Source organism: Asterias rubens, chromosome 16 (assembly GCF_902459465.1).
Source record: "Asterias rubens chromosome 16, eAstRub1.3, whole genome shotgun sequence".
NCBI lineage: Eukaryota > Metazoa > Echinodermata > Asteroidea > Forcipulatida > Asteriidae > Asterias > Asterias rubens.
In genome coordinates, this window is record NC_047077.1 from 10,862,767 (window position 1) to 10,885,098 (window position 22,332).

The 22,332-nt window shown below is 37.5% G+C and overlaps 1 protein-coding gene across 1 annotated transcript; it reads left to right on the forward strand.

Annotated features, from left to right (window-relative positions):
* The first annotated feature begins 59 nt into the window (after nt 1-59).
* Nucleotides 60-17,385, forward strand: LOC117301161 (33 kDa inner dynein arm light chain, axonemal). Its single transcript, XM_033785062.1, has 6 exons — nt 60-244; nt 2,724-2,872; nt 4,050-4,219; nt 12,135-12,313; nt 13,492-13,656; nt 15,562-17,385. The coding sequence occupies exons 1-6, from the start codon at nt 164-166 to the stop codon at nt 15,595-15,597; spliced, it is 780 nt and encodes a 259-aa protein (XP_033640953.1). The 5' UTR covers nt 60-163; the 3' UTR covers nt 15,598-17,385.
* Nucleotides 17,386-22,332: the final 4,947 nt, after the last annotated feature.

Consider the following 22,332-nt stretch of genomic DNA (forward strand, 5'->3'; position numbering starts at 1 on the left):
TGTGGGATCGTTTTTATTCGCGCATGCGTATGTAGAGGCAAGTTTCCATGGAACCTGCCCGACAACAACTTTTTACCACGAACTTCGCTCGGACTTTTTACTGATTTTGCCCCGTATAAATTGCACATTTCAGCTGTGTTCACACCGATTACTATATTTAATAATGATTCCTCCAAATGCTTCTCTTGTCAGATATGACACTCCCGTCCTCGTCAGTCGAAATACGGACAAGAAAACACCAAGGGTAAGTTATTTTTTTTAGATAAACAATTTGTCTGACTATTTTTTTAAGATTTTCAGTTCTGTAGTCAACTCGACCTTCACAAAACAATTTACTTGACAAGAGAGGAATAATTGGGTACTTTTGTCAAACTTGCTTAATTTGATTGATTCTTGCATGATTAATGTACAACTCTACAAGTTTACTGAATTATAATTATATTGCATTATATTCAAATGAGCCTAATTTTTAGCATTTTCAGTAGGAGCCTAAACATTATTATTATTTTTTTTTTTCTGATTGTTAATTTTATTTTTATCATTGAATTTGATTAGCTTGCCATTGCAAATTGAAATTGGGAAAAGTTTCCGTATGGCGCCACCACTTTTTCATTCGAAATAAAATAATATAGTATCTAATTTACCTAATTGATATATCCCTTTTTGTAAAAATTAGTGAAAAAGTGGTGGCGCCATACGGAAAGTTATCCTGAAATTGAATAATCAGGGCCCAATTTCATAGCGCTGCTTAGCGACCAATTTCTTTTAGTAAAAATTTTAGTAAAAACGAGAAAGCATGCTAACCATCTGGTGCTTACCGCACGAAAATAAATGACATTTGTTTACAATGCAAATCCATGAACATGATAAAACATGCGATATGGCCGCCCAATTTTTCTGCTAACCTGTGAAATAGGCCAAAGCTTAAGCAAATTTTTCTGCTACAGTAAGCTCGCAAATTTGCTTACCGTACATCAGGTACGTAAAGCAGCGCTATGCAATTGGGCCCTGGTATGCCATCACTTCACAGGAAAGGTTTCCGTATCCTGCCACCAGATGAGCAAAAAAGAATCTCATTTGACACTACTGACAAACTGTCATTTGAGTTAATTCATTTATTTCATAACATTTTAACAAATGAAAAAGTGGTGGCAGGATACTACAGAAATTTCTCTTTAACACAGTTTTAAGTTTAACAGGGCGCATATGAGATGGTTTTTTTCAAATGCTGTGTTCAAAATCAAAAGTTTAACTCACACACATGTCCAGATGCGTGTATGAAGTTTGAATTCAAAATGCATTTGAAAAGCATATTCCCCATAAGGATGGCACAATGGAAGAAGCATTAAATTGTGAAGGGGTTTTGATTGCCACCATCGCTATTGGAATTCTGCATCTGTCAAATACTGTACAAACACCTGGTGTGGCTATCCCCCGTACTTCCATGGCATAATAACAAAGAGTGGCCTCACCCCAGTTTTCTTAACACTTTTGTAAATCAGCGATGGCAGAAAATTAAAGGGATAAAACAAAAATCTTGAAGTACCCAGTTAAAAATTCCATAAACACCAGGGGCCGATTTCACGAAACTTTACGCAACTGCGTAAGTCCACTTGCGCAACGTTTATGGCGTAAGTTGCGCCATAAACGTCTAGAATTAAACTTTGATAGGTCAGAACTCAGGGCCATTTTTTATTTTGCAAAAAGAGCACTTCTGAGGCCTCTGTGTAAATTTGGTGCACGATTCGAGAGCACAATTTATGAAAATATTTCAAGTTATATAGGATTCAGCAGTCAAAACTTGACTATCCTAATAATACTGTAACGATTCCGGGGTGGGGTATGGTTCTTATTACTTTAACCAAGCCGCCACTCTGGAACCTAAAGCCACAGGGGAAGGATGAAACATATGGGGGATTGTCCTTAAACTCCACTAATGAAATAAATCAACTGTTTCAAACAGAGGGTTGACATTAACCGCACGGAACTACACAAAGTGTGTATTTTATTCAATCATGTTCAATCACAAAATGTACATAGCGCCCTCTCTTGATTTAAACGGTATTAACTTAAGGTAAACTGCAATCAATCAGTCCGCTGGTTCGTTCGCATGCAGCAGTACATGGTAGCGTGGCTGCTCGTGTTGTAGTAATTATCTAATGAGATTCTAATGAGTAGCATCATTTGCGTGTGTGTGTTCTTGAATGGTCTTGAGTTCTTGAGGTCATGAATGGTCTCGAGTTCTTGAGTTCTTGAGGTCTTGAGTGGCGATCTCAAATCTGGAAGCGACTGAGCCCCCAGCTCTGGTTTTCATCCCCTTTTAAAGCCTAGCAGAAGTACGTGCTGCACGCAGCTTGCCTAAGCCAGTTAACTGATTGGTTAATTTATAAGCGTTAACCAGACAATGTAAACACATTTGGTAGCGTGCGCGTTTACAGTTTGTAAGCGTGCGCGTAAAGCGTACGCCTACGCACAGCCAATACGCACAACCAAATGTGTGAACACTTAATTTAGCTGAAGTTAAACTTACAATAATGGTAAATTAGCAAGACATTATAAATAAAGAGATATAATTTAAGTTGTCTCAACAACTCTATATTTAATCCTAAAACGCAAGGCAGTTTTCGCCACAATACCATCAGTTTTATTTACTCATAATAACCACTGCAAGTTTATAAGCCCACCTTTGATGTTATTATTAATTTTTTTATTTCAACCTACAGGCGAGGGCTTTGAGGACTAGCCCACAGCCTCCCACCAATGCTGGTCCCGTACCAAACCCACCACCAAAGGGGGGAAGCAAACTGCCCCCAGTTGAGGCTCAGAAGGCACAACAGACAGACGAGATTCTAAACTCCATCTTGCCACCAAGGTTTGAACATTCTATTCTGGTTGATCCTATGTATTAAGCACTTATAATGTTTAAAGGATTTGAGTACTTTTTCAAAATGTCCATAGATTAACATTAAACTGGGTTTGAAGATAATGATAGTGGAAAGCTTCCCTTCAAATATTACTTACTGAGGTGCTGTAGTTTTTGAGAAATGAGTAAAACAATGTCATGAAAATACATTTTGTAAATGATTAAAATAATTTTCGTCTCATGAGACGAAAATTATTTTCATGACCCTTTTTTACTCATTTCTCAAAAACTACAGCACCTCAGCAAGCAATATTTTCAGGGAAGCTTTCTACTATCATTATCTATAAACTGTGTAAGTTTTGTGTAAATCTGTTGACATTGTGTTTTTTGTCCTACAAAAAGTACATAGACCCTTTAATACTGGATTTGTTGTGTGCATTGGGCTATCAATACACAGACAGGTCGTGGGTTCAGATCCCACCTGAGTGATTTGGCTGGGTTTTTTTTTCTCCCAGAACTCCGAAAATCACCGAGTGTTACAATTGCTCAATAAGTTAACCCTTTGCTGCACTTGTATTAGTTTTATTTTTAATTAAAAAAACACGTCCATCCATGTTTTTCTTGAAATTTTTCATAATCAACACTAAACAACCAAATGAGGGTGATAGAGGTGTTTTAGTTTTTAAGTTATGGCTGTTTTTAAAAGTACATTTTGAACGTATTTTGGTGGTCTCTAGCGACCGCCTTGTGCACCTAGTAGTTAATACACATTGCTGTAAGGTTAAAACCAAGTTATACAATTTTTGTTTAAACAGTGCATGTTCTTATTGACCCCTTGCACAGTATCAACCTATTCCACCATTTTTGGAGTGAATTCCGTGTTCATTTTGACTCCCAAAAAGGTGGGTTGGCGTAGTGGTATATGTTCCACCTCTATGACCCTGGTTTGAATCACGCTGGAAGCACTTTGTGGATTGGGTTTTGAGTTCCTACCTGCTGCGTGGGTTTTCCCTGGAATAATTCTCTTTGGTTTTCCTACAACATCTAAATCTGAACTTCCTTCTACGCGTCTCTCCTCTCGGCTCTTGGCCATACAGTGATTTTAAGTTTGCTTTTCTGAAAGTCTTTTTCTTCACAATCAGAGTTAATGAAATGAAATAATTGAAATATTTGCTTTTATAAATAGAGAATGGACAGAGAATGGTCAGCTGTGGGTGCAGCAGGTGTCCAGTACTCCGGCCACCAGACTGGACGTTGTGAACCTCCAGGAGCAGCTTGATACCAGACTGCAACAGAGACAAGCAAGAGAGACTGGGATCTGTCCAGTACGCAGAGAGCTGTACTCACAGTGTTTTGGTAAGTCTCACCTAATCGGTGTGTTCTCCTGCCCAACCGGCTCAACTGCCACCAAATACCACTGGGGATTGTGGGGTCTAAAGTCCAGTTCATTCTTGTAAATGCAAATGCGAAGTGAACTTTTATGTCACATGGCTGTTTTCCAGCAATTGTTTCGCAGGAGTTGAACATAGTTCAATTGTTGCAAACTATTCGCAAGAAGTATGAACTGGGCTTCAGTCCACTGTACACAATCCACTATCGGTGCAATCTTCCTTCCCAACTGGCTCATGTGCCACAAAAAAAACATCAGCAGGGCCCAATTGATAAGACTGCAAGGACAACAAATTGCCTGCAAAATACCGGCTTAGCAGAAAAACATGTAGGTCACCAAACAAAATTTTAGTTTGCACTTTTAGCAGCGTGTTCTTTGCTGGAAGGTTTTGTAACTAGATGAAATTACGGAAAGTATTATGAGCTTGGCTGCTTCGCCTGCTTGTATATAAACAAAAAGGGGGCAATACTTGTGCCAAAAAAAAAAAAATTATACAGTACTTAACTTGTAGGAATAAACTAATAGTAATACAATGTAGGCTTGTAGCTGTAGTGTGCCTATGCTGTGTACTACTGCCAAATGGCACACCACAGCAACAAGAGTCTTTGGAAAAGTAATGTGAAATAAGAGTCTAATGGATAATAAAAGTTGGTTGTAAAAGTGATAACTGTTTAAGGGATAATATATGTATACAACGGGTAGGTTGGTTTGCTGTGCTTGCTCAGTGGTAAATACGAAGTGTCAAGCTTTATATACCCGTGGGGTTGAAGAAACGCACATGGCGTGACGTAATGAAAATAATGTTTGAGGGCCTCCTGGGCTTGTTTTACGGGCAAATGAAAATACTGTAAGGGCTGCTACACACTGTTGTATAACTAGTGTCCAACGATATTTTAACTTAGCTTAGTTCTTACAAAACAATCTACACGGCAAAATAATTGTTGTTCCTGCAAACCAGGGCTCAATTACAGAATTAGGTAATTCCACGCTTACGTCATTGCAGCCTTATATCATTCAAACCAGTGGCCAATTTCATAGCACTGCTTTTAAAACAGTGAGCAAATTTTTGACCTAACTCTTAGCAGAAAAAAACTACTTTAAAGGCATTGGACACTATTGGTAATTACTCAAAATAATTATTAGCATAAAACCTTACTTGGTAACGAGTAATGGGGAGAGGTTGATAGTATAAAACATTGTGAGAAACGGCTCCCTCTGAAGTGATGCAGTTTTCGAGAAATAATTAATTTTCCACGAATTTGATTTTGAGACCTCAGATTTAGAATTTGAGGTCTCTCAAAATCAAGCATCTGAAAGCGCACAAATTCGTGTGACAAGGGTGTTTTTTCTTTCATTATTATCTCGCAACTTCGACGACCAATTGAGCTCAAACGTTCACAGGTTTGTTATTTTGTGCATACATATGTTGAGATACACCAAGTGAGAAGACTGGTCTTTGACAATTACTAATAGTGTTCAGTGTCTTTAAAAGTCTTGGAAGTGTAATTCACAAAGCATATTACACAGGTTAGCAAGAAAAGGTGGCCAGGTCGAGCATTATGGATTTGCATTGTTACATCATTCAGGGTGGCACGGTTGGCTTGTGCGTAAAGCGCTCGCCTCTCACCAAGGTGACCCCGGTTCGATTCCCGGTCGGGGCCATATGTGAGTTGAGTTGTGCGTTGGTTCTCTGCTGTGCCACGAGGGTTTTCCAGACTATCCGGTTTTCCTCCCTCAGGAAAAAATCAAACACTTTCGATCTTGGCTGTGCTCCGTGGTCATAATGGGTTGATGTGGCTGGCAGCTGAATGCGCCCTTGCATGCCTGCTTCTCAAACACGTTGTAGCCGCGTCCTTCGCAATTCAGCTCTTAGCTGCGAGTAAGGACGATTAGCCCCCCACACTTTAGGAAAAGAAAAAAAATGACAGACTTACATATAACTTACAGGGTTTACAGAAGGTAATGGTGAAAGAATTCTCTTTTGAAATATTATTCCCTGAAATGCTTAACTTTTTAAGAAAACATTAAAACAATATCATTTCTCGATATCGAGATTTACGGATTTATATTAAACACATTTCATGACACGGCGAAACGTGAGGAAACAAGGTTTGTTAATATTTTAAGTTGTGATACACGAAGTGTGGGCCTTGGACAATACTGTTTACCGAAAGTGTCCAATGGCTTTAAGAAGAGATTTAAATTTGATGGCATATTAAACAAGACATGTATGACATAAAACTCATGCAGTGATCACAAAAATAGCGGATAAACAGCTCTATGAAACATACCCCAGATGTAATCAGTCGTGAACCGTTTTTAAATAAAAAGGTTTCACCTTGCAATTTGAAGAGCAGTCTTGAACGCTTGAGGAGATAAGGGATAGGAATAAGGTTGTTTTTTAATGCAATTTAATTCGGTTTGTCTATTTCTTATTTGGTTTGTCGTTTCTTTGCTGGATGTTTTTGCTATGGATATAGAAAACACCCAAATTGATTTTCGAGAACATTTTAAACCTTCAAACCATTCAGCATGAATTTTACTAATTGCGCTTGCTGTAAACAATATGCCGCAATGCATCTAGGGAATTAATTGTGACAAGTGTTGAAGTTCCAACAATTTGAGGTGCAACAAATCGAGTAGTAGACCGATCCATTAAGCTCCGCCCCATTGCGTATTGACCAATCACAACGCAATGAAGGTCCGACAAAATAAGTCTGACATGCGTGCGCGTATGGTTGGCGCGCGCGGCAGAGTTGTGCAGAAAGGCATTGGAGAGGCTCACATGTTCTTGCTCACACGTGCATCATGGACGGAGCCTAATGGATCGGTCTATTGCACTAGTAGCCTGGGTTGATTTCACAAAGAGTAAAGACTAGTCCTAACTTTATAGGACTAGTTCTAGAAGATATTAAAAACGTATGGCTAGCTAGTCCTAAGTTCGGACAAGGATCTTGTTCTAACTCAAGATAAGAATAGTCTTAACTCTTTGTGATATCCATCCGAGGGGTAGATTTGGGGCGAATTTCACCTGGAGTTAAGACTATTCTTATCTTGAGTTAGGACAAGTTACTCGTCCTAACTTGGGACTACATGTATAGCCATACGTTTTTAATATTTCCTAGTCCTAACTCTTTGTGAAATTGGGCCTAGTTTACAGTGCATCCTTTCACGGCATTAACACAAATATTGCATCCTGCGGGACATCCGCTACTAACTCAGCTCAGATCTCATACAATAACAAAAATCCGACCTTGAGGTGGTTTGATTGAAGAGCAATTCAAGGCTTAATAACTTGGAGCAACGCAAATAGGATTAATCTATTGTGTATCACTGAGAAGTGATAGCGTTCTGGGTTAAAATGATCAAGTCTCGGACTTGGGTAATTTTTATTGCTTTTGTTCTGAAAAATATCTATGTCATGGATACCTTGGGGAAATTATCTGTGTTAAAACGACAGACATTAAAACTGTAAGCTTAAATTTTTTAGAATTGTGAAAAATATTACTATGTACATAGTTAAAGGGAAGGTACACAGTTGGTAATTACTCAAAACAAATATTAACGTAAAAGCTGACTTGGTAACGAGCATTGAAGAGCTGTTGATAGTATAAAACATTAAGTGAAACGACTCCCTCTGAAGTAACGTAGTTTTTGAGAAAGAGGTAATTTCTCACTAAAATAATAAAAGACTTCTAGCTAGAAGTCTTTTATTCTTATCTGAAAGCACACAAATTCATCCAACAAGGGTGTTTTTTCTTTTACCACTTTCTCACAACTTCGATGACCAATTGAGCCCAAATTTTCACAGGCTTGTTATTTTATGGTTATGATGGGATACATCACGTGATAAGACTGGTCTTTGACAATTACCAAACGTGTACTTTCCCTTTGAGGTTTTTTCGGTGTTTTTTTTCCTTTTTATTTTTAATTTTTTTTTTATGAATAGGTCCACCCCTGTTATGCCTTTGGCGAAAGTGTGTGCCAATTAACTTGGAATTTGGTTTTATTCCTTCCTTTGATCGATCTAGAAGGCTATGACTTGGCCAACTCAAAGTAATTTGTCCTCGGTACCGGTAATAAAAAAGACAAATTTAATTTGAAATGTTTTTCTCTGGCATTTCAGTTATAATCTCTGCTATTCCTAATGGAGGTAATAAAATCAATTTCAAAGGATTTCAAATCGGTCCTGTGTGGATCCATTTAAATGAGGGGAGGCTTTATAGGCTTCATTAGAAAAGCTCATTCTAGGATTTGGGATTGGGTGGGGGGTACAAATGTATGGCAAGGCTTTGCGATCATGACCATTCAATTTACTTACTCACTCTGCGGATTAAAGCCATTGGACATTTTCTTAACAGAAAACAAAATAAAAGTTCACAGATTTACAGAAGGTAATGGTGAAAGACTTGAAATATTATTCCATCAAATGCTTTACTTTTTGAGAAAACATTAAAACAAATATCAATTCTCGATATCGAGAATAACAGATTTATTTTAAACACATGTCATGACACCGCGAAACGTGCGGAAACAAGGGTGGGTTTTCCCGTTATTTTCTCCCAACTCCGATGACCCATTGAACCTAAATTTTCACAGGTTTTTAATTTTATATACAAGTTGTGTTACACGAAGTGTGGGCCTTTGGACAATACTGTTTACCGAAAGTGTCCAATGGCTTTAAAAGCAAGTTATATCATGTAGGCCTAGTACATCATGTAATGTGTTTTATCTCTGTATTCCTGTAATGTACATAGTCAGTGAGGTGTTTTTTTGTTATACTTAATGGAGGCAACAAAGGCAATTGCCTCCGTTGCCCCAGGCCATTGCCTTGGTGCCCTTGAAATCAGTCAAGTAGAAATGCTCTGCCAGTAGAAATTTAGAATTTCCTCATGGGGTTCCCGTTACCAAAGAGAAAATGCTTTGGTGCCCTTGCCCTTACAAAAAAAAGGAAGCATACGGGGCTGCAAAGGTTGGTATTAAGCAGTTTGCAACAGCTAATTCAGTTTTTATCCATATGAAAATATTACTCTCTATGAAAATTTAAAAAAACATATTTATATAAATGATTTGAGTTAGGTTTTAATATTTTGAACTTTGTTTTTACACTGTCCTTCCCCCTAAAAAGTCTGCAGTGAATAATTTTTTCAGTTGGCCAGGTTTGTGTTTCCTTAACGGAACGTTACAGAATTGGTAAGAAACAAAAGTTGTGATCACAGATTTACATAAAACGTACACGGTTTAACGATGATGAAAGTAGAAAACATCCCTTGAAATATTTCTTTCTGGAATGTCATATTTGATGAGAAATAAATAATCTAACTTCGCGTTTGGAGTTTATCGCTCAGTGAGCAATTTATTCATTTTCATTTTGGCATCGATGCAATGCAAAATTTGTAATCTTTTTTCCACCATTCTCTCGTGACCCAGATAGCCGATCGTTCTCAAACTTCTACAGGTTTGTCAGTGTATGTATGGTGGATTACACAAAGTGCTCACATTGTCAGCAACTGTTTTGTTAGTAAAAAAAAAACAATTTTGTAATGTTCCTTTAAAATTGCACATCTCGATTTCGTAAAAGATTCCCTCTGATGGAAATATCATTCATTGTGATTGTGTGCAAACTTTCCTTCTTTGAACAAGGCAATTTCCCAACATTGATCTATATGTGTACAATGGAACAATTATACCTTATGCATTTTTGCATGAGTTGGTTATTATTTGTCAAGGTCTAAATAATCAGTCTAAAAGCTTTCTTAAAATTCTTTGGCAGTGTCAAATAGAAATGGACGCATTGCATATTGTATCTCCAAGCATGGTCGTCTTAAATTTAGATTTTAGTTAAGACTTTTTATTTATTTACATTTTATTTTACTTTGTGGTTTGCAAGGGGCTTTTAAAATGATCATGGCAAGTAAAAAGCTTTGAGATTTTGTTTTGCTTGGGTTTTTTTTCTCTTTGTTTTTTTCTTGTGCCCTTGTGGTATAGAAAGGTCACATTTTCTAGTTTCCCCTCTTAAAATGAAACAATAAAAGCAGGGTATTCTTTTGGTAATTCTCAAATACTTGGTTTACCCTGCTGCACTTACTTGGTAAAGAGCAATGAGAGCTGTTGACAGTATAAAACATTGTGAGAAACCGCTCCCTCTGAAAGTAGTGTAGTTTTTGAGAAAGTAGTAATTTCTCAGGTCTCCAAATTCAAGGCTTTTGAAAGCACACAACTTGTTGCGACAAGGGTGATTTTTTTTTTTTTTTTTTTTTTTTCGCAACTTCTATGACCAATTGAGTTCAAATTTTCACAGGTTTGTTTATTTTATGCATATGTTGAGATACACTAAGTGTGAAGACTGGTCTTTGACAACTACCAAAGGTGTCCCAGTGCCTTTATCCTGTCTGTTCAATGGAACGATACTATAATTTTGAATTCCTCATCAGTGGGTTATTATTTGTCGAGGTCTAAATAATTGAACTAAAAGCTTTTTAAAAATACTTTGATTGTGGCCTGCAAGAACTTAAAGCCATTATACACTTTCGGTAAACAGTATTGTCCAAGTCCCACACTTCGTGTATCACAACTTATACACATGTATATAAAATAACAAACCTGTGAAAAGTTAGGCTCATCGGAGTCGGGAGAAAATAGCGGGAAAACCCACCCTTGTTTCCGCACGTTTCGCCGTGTCATGACATGTGTTTAGAATAAATCCGTAATTCTCGCTATCGAGAATTGAAAATTGTTTTAATGTTTTCTCAAAAAGTAAAGCATTTGATGGACTAATATTTCAGGAGAAGTCTTTCACCATTACCTTCTGAAACCCTGTAAATTATTTGTAAATCTGTTTACTTTTTTTCTTTTCTTCTCTCTACCGATTAGTGTATAAGGGCTTTAAAGGGTATATATACATTTTGTAATTACTCTTAAAATAAATGGCAATAAAAACTGCTTGTTAGAAGCCTACAGCAGCTCTTGATAGGATGAAGCATTTTGAGGAACATTTCACTTTGAACCAAAGGTTGTAACAGCGTGCTTCCCTAGAAAGGCAGTGGACACCATTGGTAACTACTGAAAATAATTATTAACATAACACCTTACTTGGTGACCAGTAATGGGGAGAGGTTGATCAGATAGTATAACACATTGTGAGAAACTGCTCCCTCTGAAGTAACATAGTTTTTGAGAAAGAAGTAATTTTCAACAAATTTGATTTTGAGACCTCAGATTTAGAATTTGCGGTCTCGAAATCAAGCATCTTAAAACACACAACTTCTTGTTACAAGGGTGTTTTTTTCTTTCAGTAATATCTCGCAACTTCGACGACCAATTGAGCTCAAATTTTCACATGGTTGTTATTTTATGCATATGAGCCCCACCAAGTGAGAAGACTGGTCTTTGACAAATACCAATAATGTACAGTTTTAAGGCTGTGCAATCTATAGGGCTATAAGCTCAGTTGGTTGAGAGCAGGCTTGTATGTAATCATCATCATCATCATGCTCCGAATCCATGATGGGGGACGTAGAGCCGCCCAACCAATGGGATCTGATGCAGATTGTCAAAGCTGCCTTGTGCAAGTAATTCAAAGGTTTTAAAGGTTCAAAATCTTGCTCTATAGTGAAGTTTTCTTCATTCAACCCCAAATCCTTTATTGTTTACATAGGATTAAAACAAATCAAACTAAATACATACTTTACATTACCTTAAATAATATTGCGCGCGAATGGCTTGCATTTACAAGCCAAATTAGAATTTATTCTGATTTTATTGCGGTTAAATTTTTTGATATATTTTTTATTATAATTATTAAAGTTTCTTAGAATTTTGTCCTCGGCACTCACAACTCATTCTGTTTGGTCGCCATTTTTTCTCTCTATCCAATCACAGATGAGCTGATCCGTCAGGTGACCATTGAGTGTGCCGAACGCGGCCTCCTGTTGCTGCGAGTACGTGACGAAATACGAATGACGGTTGCAGCGTACCAGACGCTTTACGAGAGCAGCGTGGCGTTCGGGATGCGCAAAGCCCTCCAGGCTGAGCAGGGCAAGTCTGACATGGAAAAAAAGGTAAAAAAGGCAAACCTTTTTTTTCACAAGAGTACTGTACAATTATAATACCCCATAAATAACAAGTACATTAAAGTTTAAAGGAATTGGGTACTTTTGTAACACAAAACAAATGCCCACAAATTTACATAATGATAGTGATAGTAGGAAACTTCCCTAAGAATAGTACTTACTGAGGTGCTGTAGTTTTTGAGAAATGAGTAAAACAAGTCACAAAATAATTTTCGTCGGGAAATTTGCAACTGGGATAAAGAATATGAAAGTTTGGTTTTACCCATATGCATCGATGTAGCATTGTATATTGTACTTACCCAAGCACTGTGAACAAAATCACAGGCATACTATTCGGGTTGGATTCGAACCCAAAACCTTGCTATTCTAGAGCATTGTCATACAATTTAGAACACCAACTAGTAAGCACTTTTAACTACATAGTTCTTATGTATAGCATATTTTACAATAACGTATCAATGTTTTACGTGGGCCTAATTTCATAAAGACTGTAAGCATAAAAACTTGCTAAGCACAGAAAGATCTTGCTTAACAGAACTGGTTACCAGCAACAATTTGATAAAGTTTACATTGTTGCCCCACTCATTTTTTTGCTCAACAGTTATTTTTGTCGGCCCCTGGTTATCGCGCCATAAACACTTCGTTAATCTTGCTCAGCTCCCTGGGGAGTATGTATACAGCCTCGGGCAGCCGTGGCGCTCCAAAGGCTTTCCATACACAATATCAACCTCTACCCTCGCATGTACCCATTTATACCCCTGGCTGAAGAAAATCGCATGTACCCATTTAGTATACCCTAGGTTTGTTGCTCAAAGACACGAGTGTTATGACCGGGGTTCGAACCCACACTCTGCTGATCAGAAACACCACAGCTTGAGTCAGGTGTTGCTATCGGCTCAGATTAATTCTGTACAGAAAAAAATGTTGAAAGATGTTTTAAAAGTTAATTTCTAATTTTAATCTCAGCTTGTTCGAGACGACAAGTTGTCGAAAGTGCTCAAAATGCTCATTAATTCTGTACTAAGAAACATGTGTGTTTTTAAAGCGACTAGTTGATTCTCAGCGTATTCGGACATTTTCAAAGTGCTCAGATTGACCTCAGACTGATCCACGACACGCCAATGTACAGTATGATCCTCCAACTTAAAATGTTTTTGTTTTCTTAGATTGTTGAGCTTGAGCAAGACAAGCGAGAACTAGAGAGACAGGTCAACGAACTGAAGGCCAAATGTGATGCTATCGAGAAGCGCGAGGCCGAACGACGTCAGGTTGAGGAGAAAAAACACACAGAGGAGATCCAGTTCCTGAAACGCACCAATCAGCAACTGAAGGTATTTGTAGTAAACCGGTCAAGACCAGTTGGAACCAGTTGGGACCGGTTATGGGCAGTTGCTTTAATGAGCTTGTTAAACAAGGCAATGTTTTTTTGCAGGCAGTGCTGCTTGAGGCAATAGCACTCTGGTAGCACAAGATACATTTTGTAATTTTCCCCAAAAATTTAAAGTTTAAACTGAGTCTATCGTCTTGACTTTAGCTATAAATTGTTTTATGTGATATGGCCATAAAAAAACTGTTGTTTTGTTTTCGTTTTAAGGAATTGTATTCTTGGTAGGATGACAGTTGAGAGAAAAACATTTCAAACATTCGAATTGTTTTTATTATTAGTTTTTATTATTTTTGTATAATTATTACAGGTTCAGTTAATACTACTACTTCTTCTTCATTTTTCTTCTTTTCTCTTCTTCTTCAAGTCACAGAAGAATGTTTAAATTAAAAACATCGTTCAGCGGTGCTATAATGAATGGGAAGTCATCCTGTCCAAGCAACCTTCAAAATTCTGGGGAAAAAATTCTTTCAACCCCAAATCGACCCACTTGTTTGGATAATTGAGTCATTTGACCACAGTTTGATTGAATTATTGCTCTTAGGTTTTGAAAAAATAAAATATGAAAGCGGTGACAGATTATTCACCATCTTTACTCAGGGACGCTAACGTGTTTTTGAATGGCCAACATTTGTTTGTACTACGGTTGCAAGACCTTTGCACACTCGTACTTTTGAGATTTATCATATTTTTAGCCTGAACCCCTAGGCATCATTGCTCCGTAGAGGCAAACTAAATGGATTTGTCTTTCTTGCATTGTCGTGGCAACTGTCAGTTCTAAATTGACATATTGTTTTACTTCAATTTATTTTAGTTGTAGATTCAACTTGAGGGTGTCACTACTCGTAACATTTTGTTATGAGTTAATTGCTGTCATTGTTGTTTTGTGTGTAGTGTAAAGCTGTAGTTTGCCTGCATTTATTTTGTTATAATTTTCATTTATGTAATTTGTTAAACAGTATTTTATTAATTCTGCAGCTTTTTCTATTTTTATGGTTGTATTTTTTAGTATTTTTAATATTAAAAAAAAAAAATAATTAATTTAGCCTACATGTATTTAAGGGAAATTTTTACGTTTGTTAATCACTCTTAAAATTAGTGGCAATCAAAACTTTTGGTTAGACGCCTGTAAGCCTTGTTGAGGTATGGCGGACACGATACTCGCGCGTCACACGCAGCGACTGATGCCACGCTCACCATGTTTGTGGTAATTAGGTTTGCGTGTAAACGCCGCGTCACCTAAAATGCGCACTTGACAGAATAACACACGTTCTATTTCTAGTGGTCAATACGCACACATTTTACCCAAACCTTATAGTGTTGTAGCATTGTGTCCGCCATACCTCAAAAAGGCCTATACAGCAGCTTGTGATAGTATGAAGTATTTTGAGAAACATTTCATTTCGAAGTAATTAATGTGGTTATGTAAAAACGATATCAGTTTTTATGGCCCAGAATATGAATAACAAAATTTGAATGGCTCAAAATTTGAATCCATGAAACGTTCCTATGAGTAACGTTTCTCTGATTGTGTGTTCTAATTACAATTATTCTTCCTATGGGCATTCTCACTCCGGAATTTTGATGATATAAAAAAACGGGACCACCTTTTGAAATGAAATTGTCGCGTGTTAGTTTTAAACATCTAAATTTGTATTAGGATTAAAACAATAAAAAGGTTCCAAAACCAAAGGTAGGCCTACATGTATTTGTTCCCCTTAAGGCTGTGCATTTCTTTTCTGAAATACATGTAATCCAAGCATAACTAAATGGATTTGATTTTTTCTTGCGCTGTCATCACAACTGTCAGTGCCAAATTGACACTTTCTCTTAAATTTATTTTTATTTTTAGACTCAACTTGAAGGCATCATTGCCCCTAAGAAATAAACTGAATGGAGCTGTCTTCTCTGCATCACCATGGCGCTTATCCACACCTGTCATCAGTGCCTGTTGTTGTTGTTCTCTGAGAGAGTAGAGACAGCACAAGTCCTCCCACCATCCTCACACTGTGTCTTCATTCTTATCTTGGTTGCTCTAGGACAATCAAGCTGTGCATCCGTCCACTATTGTCATTCAAATTTTATAGCTTGACATATAATAATTGTCAATGCATCATGGCACTATACAACCACACCCCACAGTGCCTATTGTTGTTGTTGTTGTTCTTTAAGAGTAGAGTGGTTTACAAGTCCTCCCACCATCACCACACTGTGTCTTAATCTTGGTTGCTCCTTGGGCAGTTAAGCATGTGCATCCATCCACTGTCGTCATTCAAGTTTTGCAACTTGACATAATTTCTTTTTTTTATGACACTTTTATTTTTTTATGAAATTTATTATGTTTCATATCAGTTAATAAGATAAATTGCTGTAAAATTTATCCACAGCTTTGATGCAATTAATTAACAGATCATACTCAATGCATTCCAGTATTACACCAACACGCTGCACATGTACAAATCAAGTTTTATTCATGGTTGGAAAGAGCGTACAACAAGCTTCATTTTGACATCTTACACACTTGCGTCAATTTTGGCTCTAAAGTTATGAAAAAATATTTTATGTCTTAATCTGAAAATGACCTCTATAATGGAGAAACAGCCTGTTTAAAAAAAAACACATAAGGACACTGAGTACACAAAGAAACAAAACAAAAGGGTCCTGTGGAAAACCTGTTTTTATTCATCTCTATTGAAAAAAGGTTCCCTATTCCAGCACTATAAACAAAAAGTCCTTCAGAGGCAAGACACAGCTTTTCACAAACATTTATTTCAACTTTTCTGTTCACCCTCCAAACACTCAGCAGCCCTCTTCTTGGAAGTGGGCTGTGCAACAAGCGACCCATTTTCATTAGTTGTAACTACTTCAGAAAACAACATCTATAATTTGATGGAGTGTAAGATTCTCTAAATGAAAGAAACAAACAAATTGCTTTTTTTTGTTGACATCACCCTGCATTTTCCTAGATCTCCTGTGTCTATTTCAGTTTTGCAGTATTTAATTCATTATTTATTCTAAAACTAGAATTTTACGGTAAATTGAATCCAGCAATCTGCAATAAAGCTTTTTTTTCTGGTTGGATTAATTCTTCATTTCCAAGCAGGATTTAGTCAAAGGTTGAACCTTAGAATACCTGGTTTTCTTTATGATGGATTTCCTCCAGAGATTTTGATCTAGGCCCACCTTGATTTTCCTTGGCTTTAATAGTCCGTCCAATCTACTTTGTTGATTGTAATTTACCTTCCAATTTTTAAACCATCTTACTTATTTAAACAATGAATGGCAGGAGTAAAAAAAACTTTTCAAACTTTGCACTTCAGACCGTTGTGTAAATGTATGTAAATTACATCATTTCTTCTTTGAATAGTATGTAAATTTTATGTAAATGACTTCATTCCATTTATGAATATTTAGTTTGTTTTTAAACATTTCAGTTTGTGTTCAAAGGCAATATATATATACCCTATGCATTAATAAATCTATCTGTTGCATTACAAGCAAAGGTATTTTGTAATGAGTTTCTCACCATGGTCAACTTTAAACCAAGGGTTTTTTTTTGCAAATCTGTGAACAGTTACAATGTCTGTTTATTCGAAATACTATGCACACACAAAAAGTAGCAATGCACAACAAAATTATGCTTAGCAGAATAAGGTCATGTGTACCAACTGTGATTGTTATACCTCGGTAACAAACTACGAAGTTTGATTGGTCGAGAACCAATCACGTGACGCGCAACAAAAACGCATGTTACATGGCTCGACTGGCCGGGTAACATGAAAAGTGATGTACACCGGTGTACATCACCTTGATCGTTCCCAGCGTTGGTCGATTTCCAGCGCCGTGTACGAAACAACCACGGGTTCGAGGGAATTGTTTCTTGTTCGTCTGCTATTAAACAATGAATAGTCCGTCGTAATAATGTTTGAAGATGACAACAGAACTTCGAGAAGAGGAATAACAATTAAACAAAGGTATAACAAAACAATTGTTGCACGCTGTGACTGGGGTCCATGGGTTTTGTAGACCCTCGAGGGGAAATGGCACCCTCGGCTTCGCCTCAGGTGCCATTTCCCCCCTCGGGTGTACAAAACGCCATGGACCCCGTGTCAGGCGTGCAACAAGTGTATACTGGTGTTCTGCTTATATTGTAAGCAATACTCTTTGCTCTAAGCAGCTTTATGAAACCTGTCACTTGCTTCAGTTCATTCCGTCCAATTCTGAAAACTTATATTTCAAATAAGCAACATACAGTAACAAACTGCCTCTCGATTCCATTTTGACACTTATTGGTAGTGTAAATACCTTATTCGTTAATAATCTTTGATTTATATATAGATATTATAAATGATGTACTTTTGAAATATTTTGTTTTAATTCCCTTTTGTTATAGACAGTTTATGTTGAGTAGTTTAGTGTGTTGGTAAATTTAATAAACACGCGTTTGCCTTTGGAAAACCATGAAATGTTTTGAATGTAGTGTTCAGTGTTGTGTGACAGTGTCCAGTGAATTTAAAAAGGGACACGTTGCCTTGGATCGGACGAGTTGGTCTATGAAAAGCGTTTGAAACCATTTGTTATAAAAATGTTTGTTATACGACGTAAGAAAAACGTGGAATTTCGAGGAATGTTTGTGTGGATCATATTCTAATTTCAAAACATGTTTTCAACCAAGTCGTCAAGTTGAAATATCGACCAGATTAAAGCCATATACACTTTCGGAACAGAAAAAAAAAGTTGTTCACAGATTTACAAATAGCTTACAGGGCTTCTTACAGAAGGTAAAGGTGAAATACTTCTCTTGAAATATTATTCCATGAAGTGCTTTAATTTTTGAGAAAACATTAAAACAATTATCAATTCTCGATAGCGAGAATTACGGATTTACTGTAAAAACGTCATGACACGGCGAAAAGTGCGGAAACAAGGGCGGGTTTTCCCGTTATTTTCTCCTGACTCCGATGACCGATTGAGCCTAAATTTTCACAGGTTTGTTAGTGATACACGAAGTGTGGGCCTTTGGACAATACTGTTTACCGAAAGTGTCCAATGGCTTTAAGGTGAACAATCAAAGAAGTTCAAATTTAATTTACAATTCCCCCAAACAACGAAATTACGGTGTGGAGCAGCTTTTGACGGACAATAAAGCTTAATCTTTCTGCGATCGTTTCATCCATTTCGTATTCATTTTATAAAAATACGCTTTGTATTGCCCTAAAGCACACAATTCACGGTGGTTCATAAATAACTTATAAAATCATGTCAGACGGAATTCAAAGAACTGACCCAATTAAAAAAAAAATAATTATCATGCTCAAAACTTGCTAGCCAGTTCATACAGACCCGTTTTAATCGGGTTAATATTCGTATGCAAAGAAACTTCCTTGAAAGCATTTTCACCCCCTCCTCCCCAGAAATTTCACGGTCACCCTGTTAGAAATTCATTGATTCGAACGTAAACGAGGTTTATCGAGAAAAAAACCGAAGACTTTCAATTGAAATTGATTTACACGTTCTGTAATAACGTAATTTGGGGGGGGGGGGGATTTTAAATTCAATTTGAACTTTTTTGATTGTTCATCTTAATCTGATCGAAATTTCAACTTGACGATTTGATGGACGCCAATAGCGTCAAAAGACCAGGGAGCTAGGGAGCCTGTGAGCGAAGTCCTTGCTATAGAATAATTCATAATTTGCTTTTAGATAATTTGCTTTGGATGTCGTTATGATGTTAACAGGACTGTGGTGGTCCATTGTGTAACTCTTGGTCTACAACCCAGTCAATGTAGCTGCTTTCAATGTCTGCGGCATGCGGTTCGGCAAGTCCTCGTGACTCAATGACAGCCTTATGTCACGAACCGACTCGAATCAGAGACTATACTCTCGCTCGAGTGGTGGCGAAGCGATTGGGTCAGCATAGACCTTTTCGCAAATACCGGGGCGCGCGCGTAAAGCTTGGAATTAGGTGCATTGTGGTCTTGCTGGTATCCAAATTTGATCCATATATATCCCACAATGCACCTCATTCAACAGTCTGCGCTTGCGCATTGGTATTTGCGATAAGGTCTATACATTAACCTTAACATTAACATTTGTGATTGGGTTAATCCGAACTTTACTTATTTGCATAACAGGTTTTTAACTTGTTGTAAACATGACTTCAACGAAGCGACTCGAATCAGAGACTGTACTCTCGCGAGGGGCGAAGCCACACGAGGCCTTTTGCAATTAATTTGTGTCAGGAAGTTCAAATGTGTTTCTTTATTTTTTGATGTTGTCTATCCTTTTCCGGGGGTAGTAAAGTTCCAAACCAATCACAAGCGATTCATTCGGCATACATTAGCCCATAATGCATAGTGATTGGTTAACTTTCCGAACTTGACTTATTTACATATTAAAATATGAATAACTTAGGCTCCACATACAAATTATCTTGAGAACAGGAGGAAATGTGGTTTCAACTTCTCTATTCTGGATGAAAAATTATAGTTGACTATGAAACTGAATTTGACCTCGAGCCCCTTTTAATATAATAGAGTCCTTTCATTTTAATTTCAGTAGTTTTCTGGTCGAATAAAACATTCAAAACCAAATTAACTGGATAGATTGGGAGCACGGGAAAAAAGGTAGAGCATATTTTCCTTCTTCCGAAGGACGATCACAAAACTGAGGCAAAAACAAGGGTGAAGGTTGAGTGGTTTAACACAAAGGAAGGTGCAGGACAATGCAAACCATTGCTTCACTGTTGGCTTCGCGGATTAATTTGATTAACACGGTTCCAAGCAAACAAAAGGCAAAAGGCATATTTCAGATGCATAATAAGAGGCTGAAGGCCTGACCTTTGAGTTATTTGAGTGAGAAACTTAAGCAGCGTTACATTATTTTATCCCAAGTGGTCTATGAAGCACATTTTGAAGTTATGTGCCTAATTTCACAGGGCTGCTAATTACAAGCGTTCGAACTCTTTCTAACAAGAGTGTATGTGCAGAGCAATCACTTCTGGTTAGCCAATCAGCGTTGACTTTCGGAGTTTCCCTTCAAGGACCCAATTTTATAGAGAATTATGCTATAAACGCCTTTCTGCTTAGCAAAAAAAAAGCAGGATACCAGTCACAAATTGTCATGTTGTACTTTGACTGGTAACCTATATTTCTGTTACGCATAATTTTGTTGTGCTTAGCTACGTCTATGTGCTTGAGCAGCTCTATGACGTTGGGCTCGAGGTTAGTGATGAGACAGCCTCTCAACCTTGGGCATTCAGCGCGCCGAGAGGGAAACATTAAAAAATCAACGCTGATTGGTTTGAAGTGACCGTTCTCCACAGCGCGCGCTAGTTAAAGGCACACGTTTGGTATTAATAGTGTCAAAGACCAGTATCCTCACTTGGTGTATCCCGACATGCATACAATAACAAATCTGTGAAAATTTAGGCTCAGTTGGCCATCGAAGTTGCAATATAAGAGAATGATGTGTGCTCTCAGCAGATGCATTATAAGGCTGTTATTATTTGTGTGAGATATATTACCTTTTTCTCTAGGTCTCCAATGCCTTTAAAAGCAATTCCTTAAAATGGATGTGGCTGTAGAGAAAGGGACCCACAAAGTTTTAATCTAAGAATCGTTTCTGCATGAAACGTTTCTCAGAATTCGTATTCCAGTTACGGATTATTTTTCCTGAGTGGATATAAGCGCTCTAGCTTTCTGGCGGTACCACATTTTGAAATGATTTGCCCACTGCACTGCAAAAACTGGGGTGTTAAATTGGTTTTTCCTGGTTTCTTTTCGTGACAACACCGACATGGTGTTATTTATCCCCATTACTATATCGTTGGTGAAATTAACACTGTGTCGGTGTTGTCACATACAGATACCAAGAGAATCAATTTAATACTCTAGTTTGTGCAGTGTGGTTAGTTTATTCTACATTCATAAATACCTCAGACAGTTTCGCTATTCCTGGTGGAGAGCGCGTCTCGTGGATGTGTATAAACCTTTGTTTGGGCGTGACACGCGAGCTTGCACCTGTTCTTATAAGATAGTTTCTTCATTCCTATTGTTTGAGAGCAACGGCTGAAACAGTTGTGGCACATCACGCGATACGCGCGACGCGCACAGCATTCCCTTATAAGGAGTTGTTTACCCGAGGGCGGCGGAGGGCTTTACCATTTCATAACTGGAGGGGTGTTGTGTTGAAAGAAATCATTAAACAATTATAATGTTTGCATTTATTTTACTTTTTGACCCAAAAGTGTTGATGTTTTTGACCGAAAAGGTATTTATGAATGGGAATCAAAGTGTGTTGAATCGGTTTTCAACTAGTGGTTTAAACCCGCTAAGGCCTGGTTCTTGAAGAACCAGGCCTCGTTGGGATTAAACCACTAGTTGAAAACCTCACCACACATTGATTCCCTAATTTAAAGGAACACGTTGCCTTGTATCGGTCGAGTTGGTCTTTGAAAAGCGTTCTGTAACCGTTTGCTGTAAAATGTATATGGTTAGAAAGATATTGTAAAAGATATTGTAAAGCACACAATTCACGGTGGTTCATAAATAACTTATAAAATCATGTCAGACGGAATTCAAAGAACTGACCCAATTAAAAAAAAAATTATCATGCTCAAAAC

What these genes read in the sequence shown, in the direction of transcription:
- LOC117301161 (XM_033785062.1), top strand. Translation starts at nt 164, where the DNA reads ATGATTCCTCCAAATGCTTCTCTTGTCAGATATGACACTCCCGTCCTC. An exon ending in CGGACAAGAAAACACCAAGG is followed by an intron (nt 245 to 2,723) that starts GTAAGTTATTTT and finishes TTCAACCTACAG; the next exon opens with GCGAGGGCTTTGAGGACTAG. An exon ending in AACTCCATCTTGCCACCAAG is followed by an intron (nt 2,873 to 4,049) that starts GTTTGAACATTC and finishes TTTTATAAATAG; the next exon opens with AGAATGGACAGAGAATGGTC.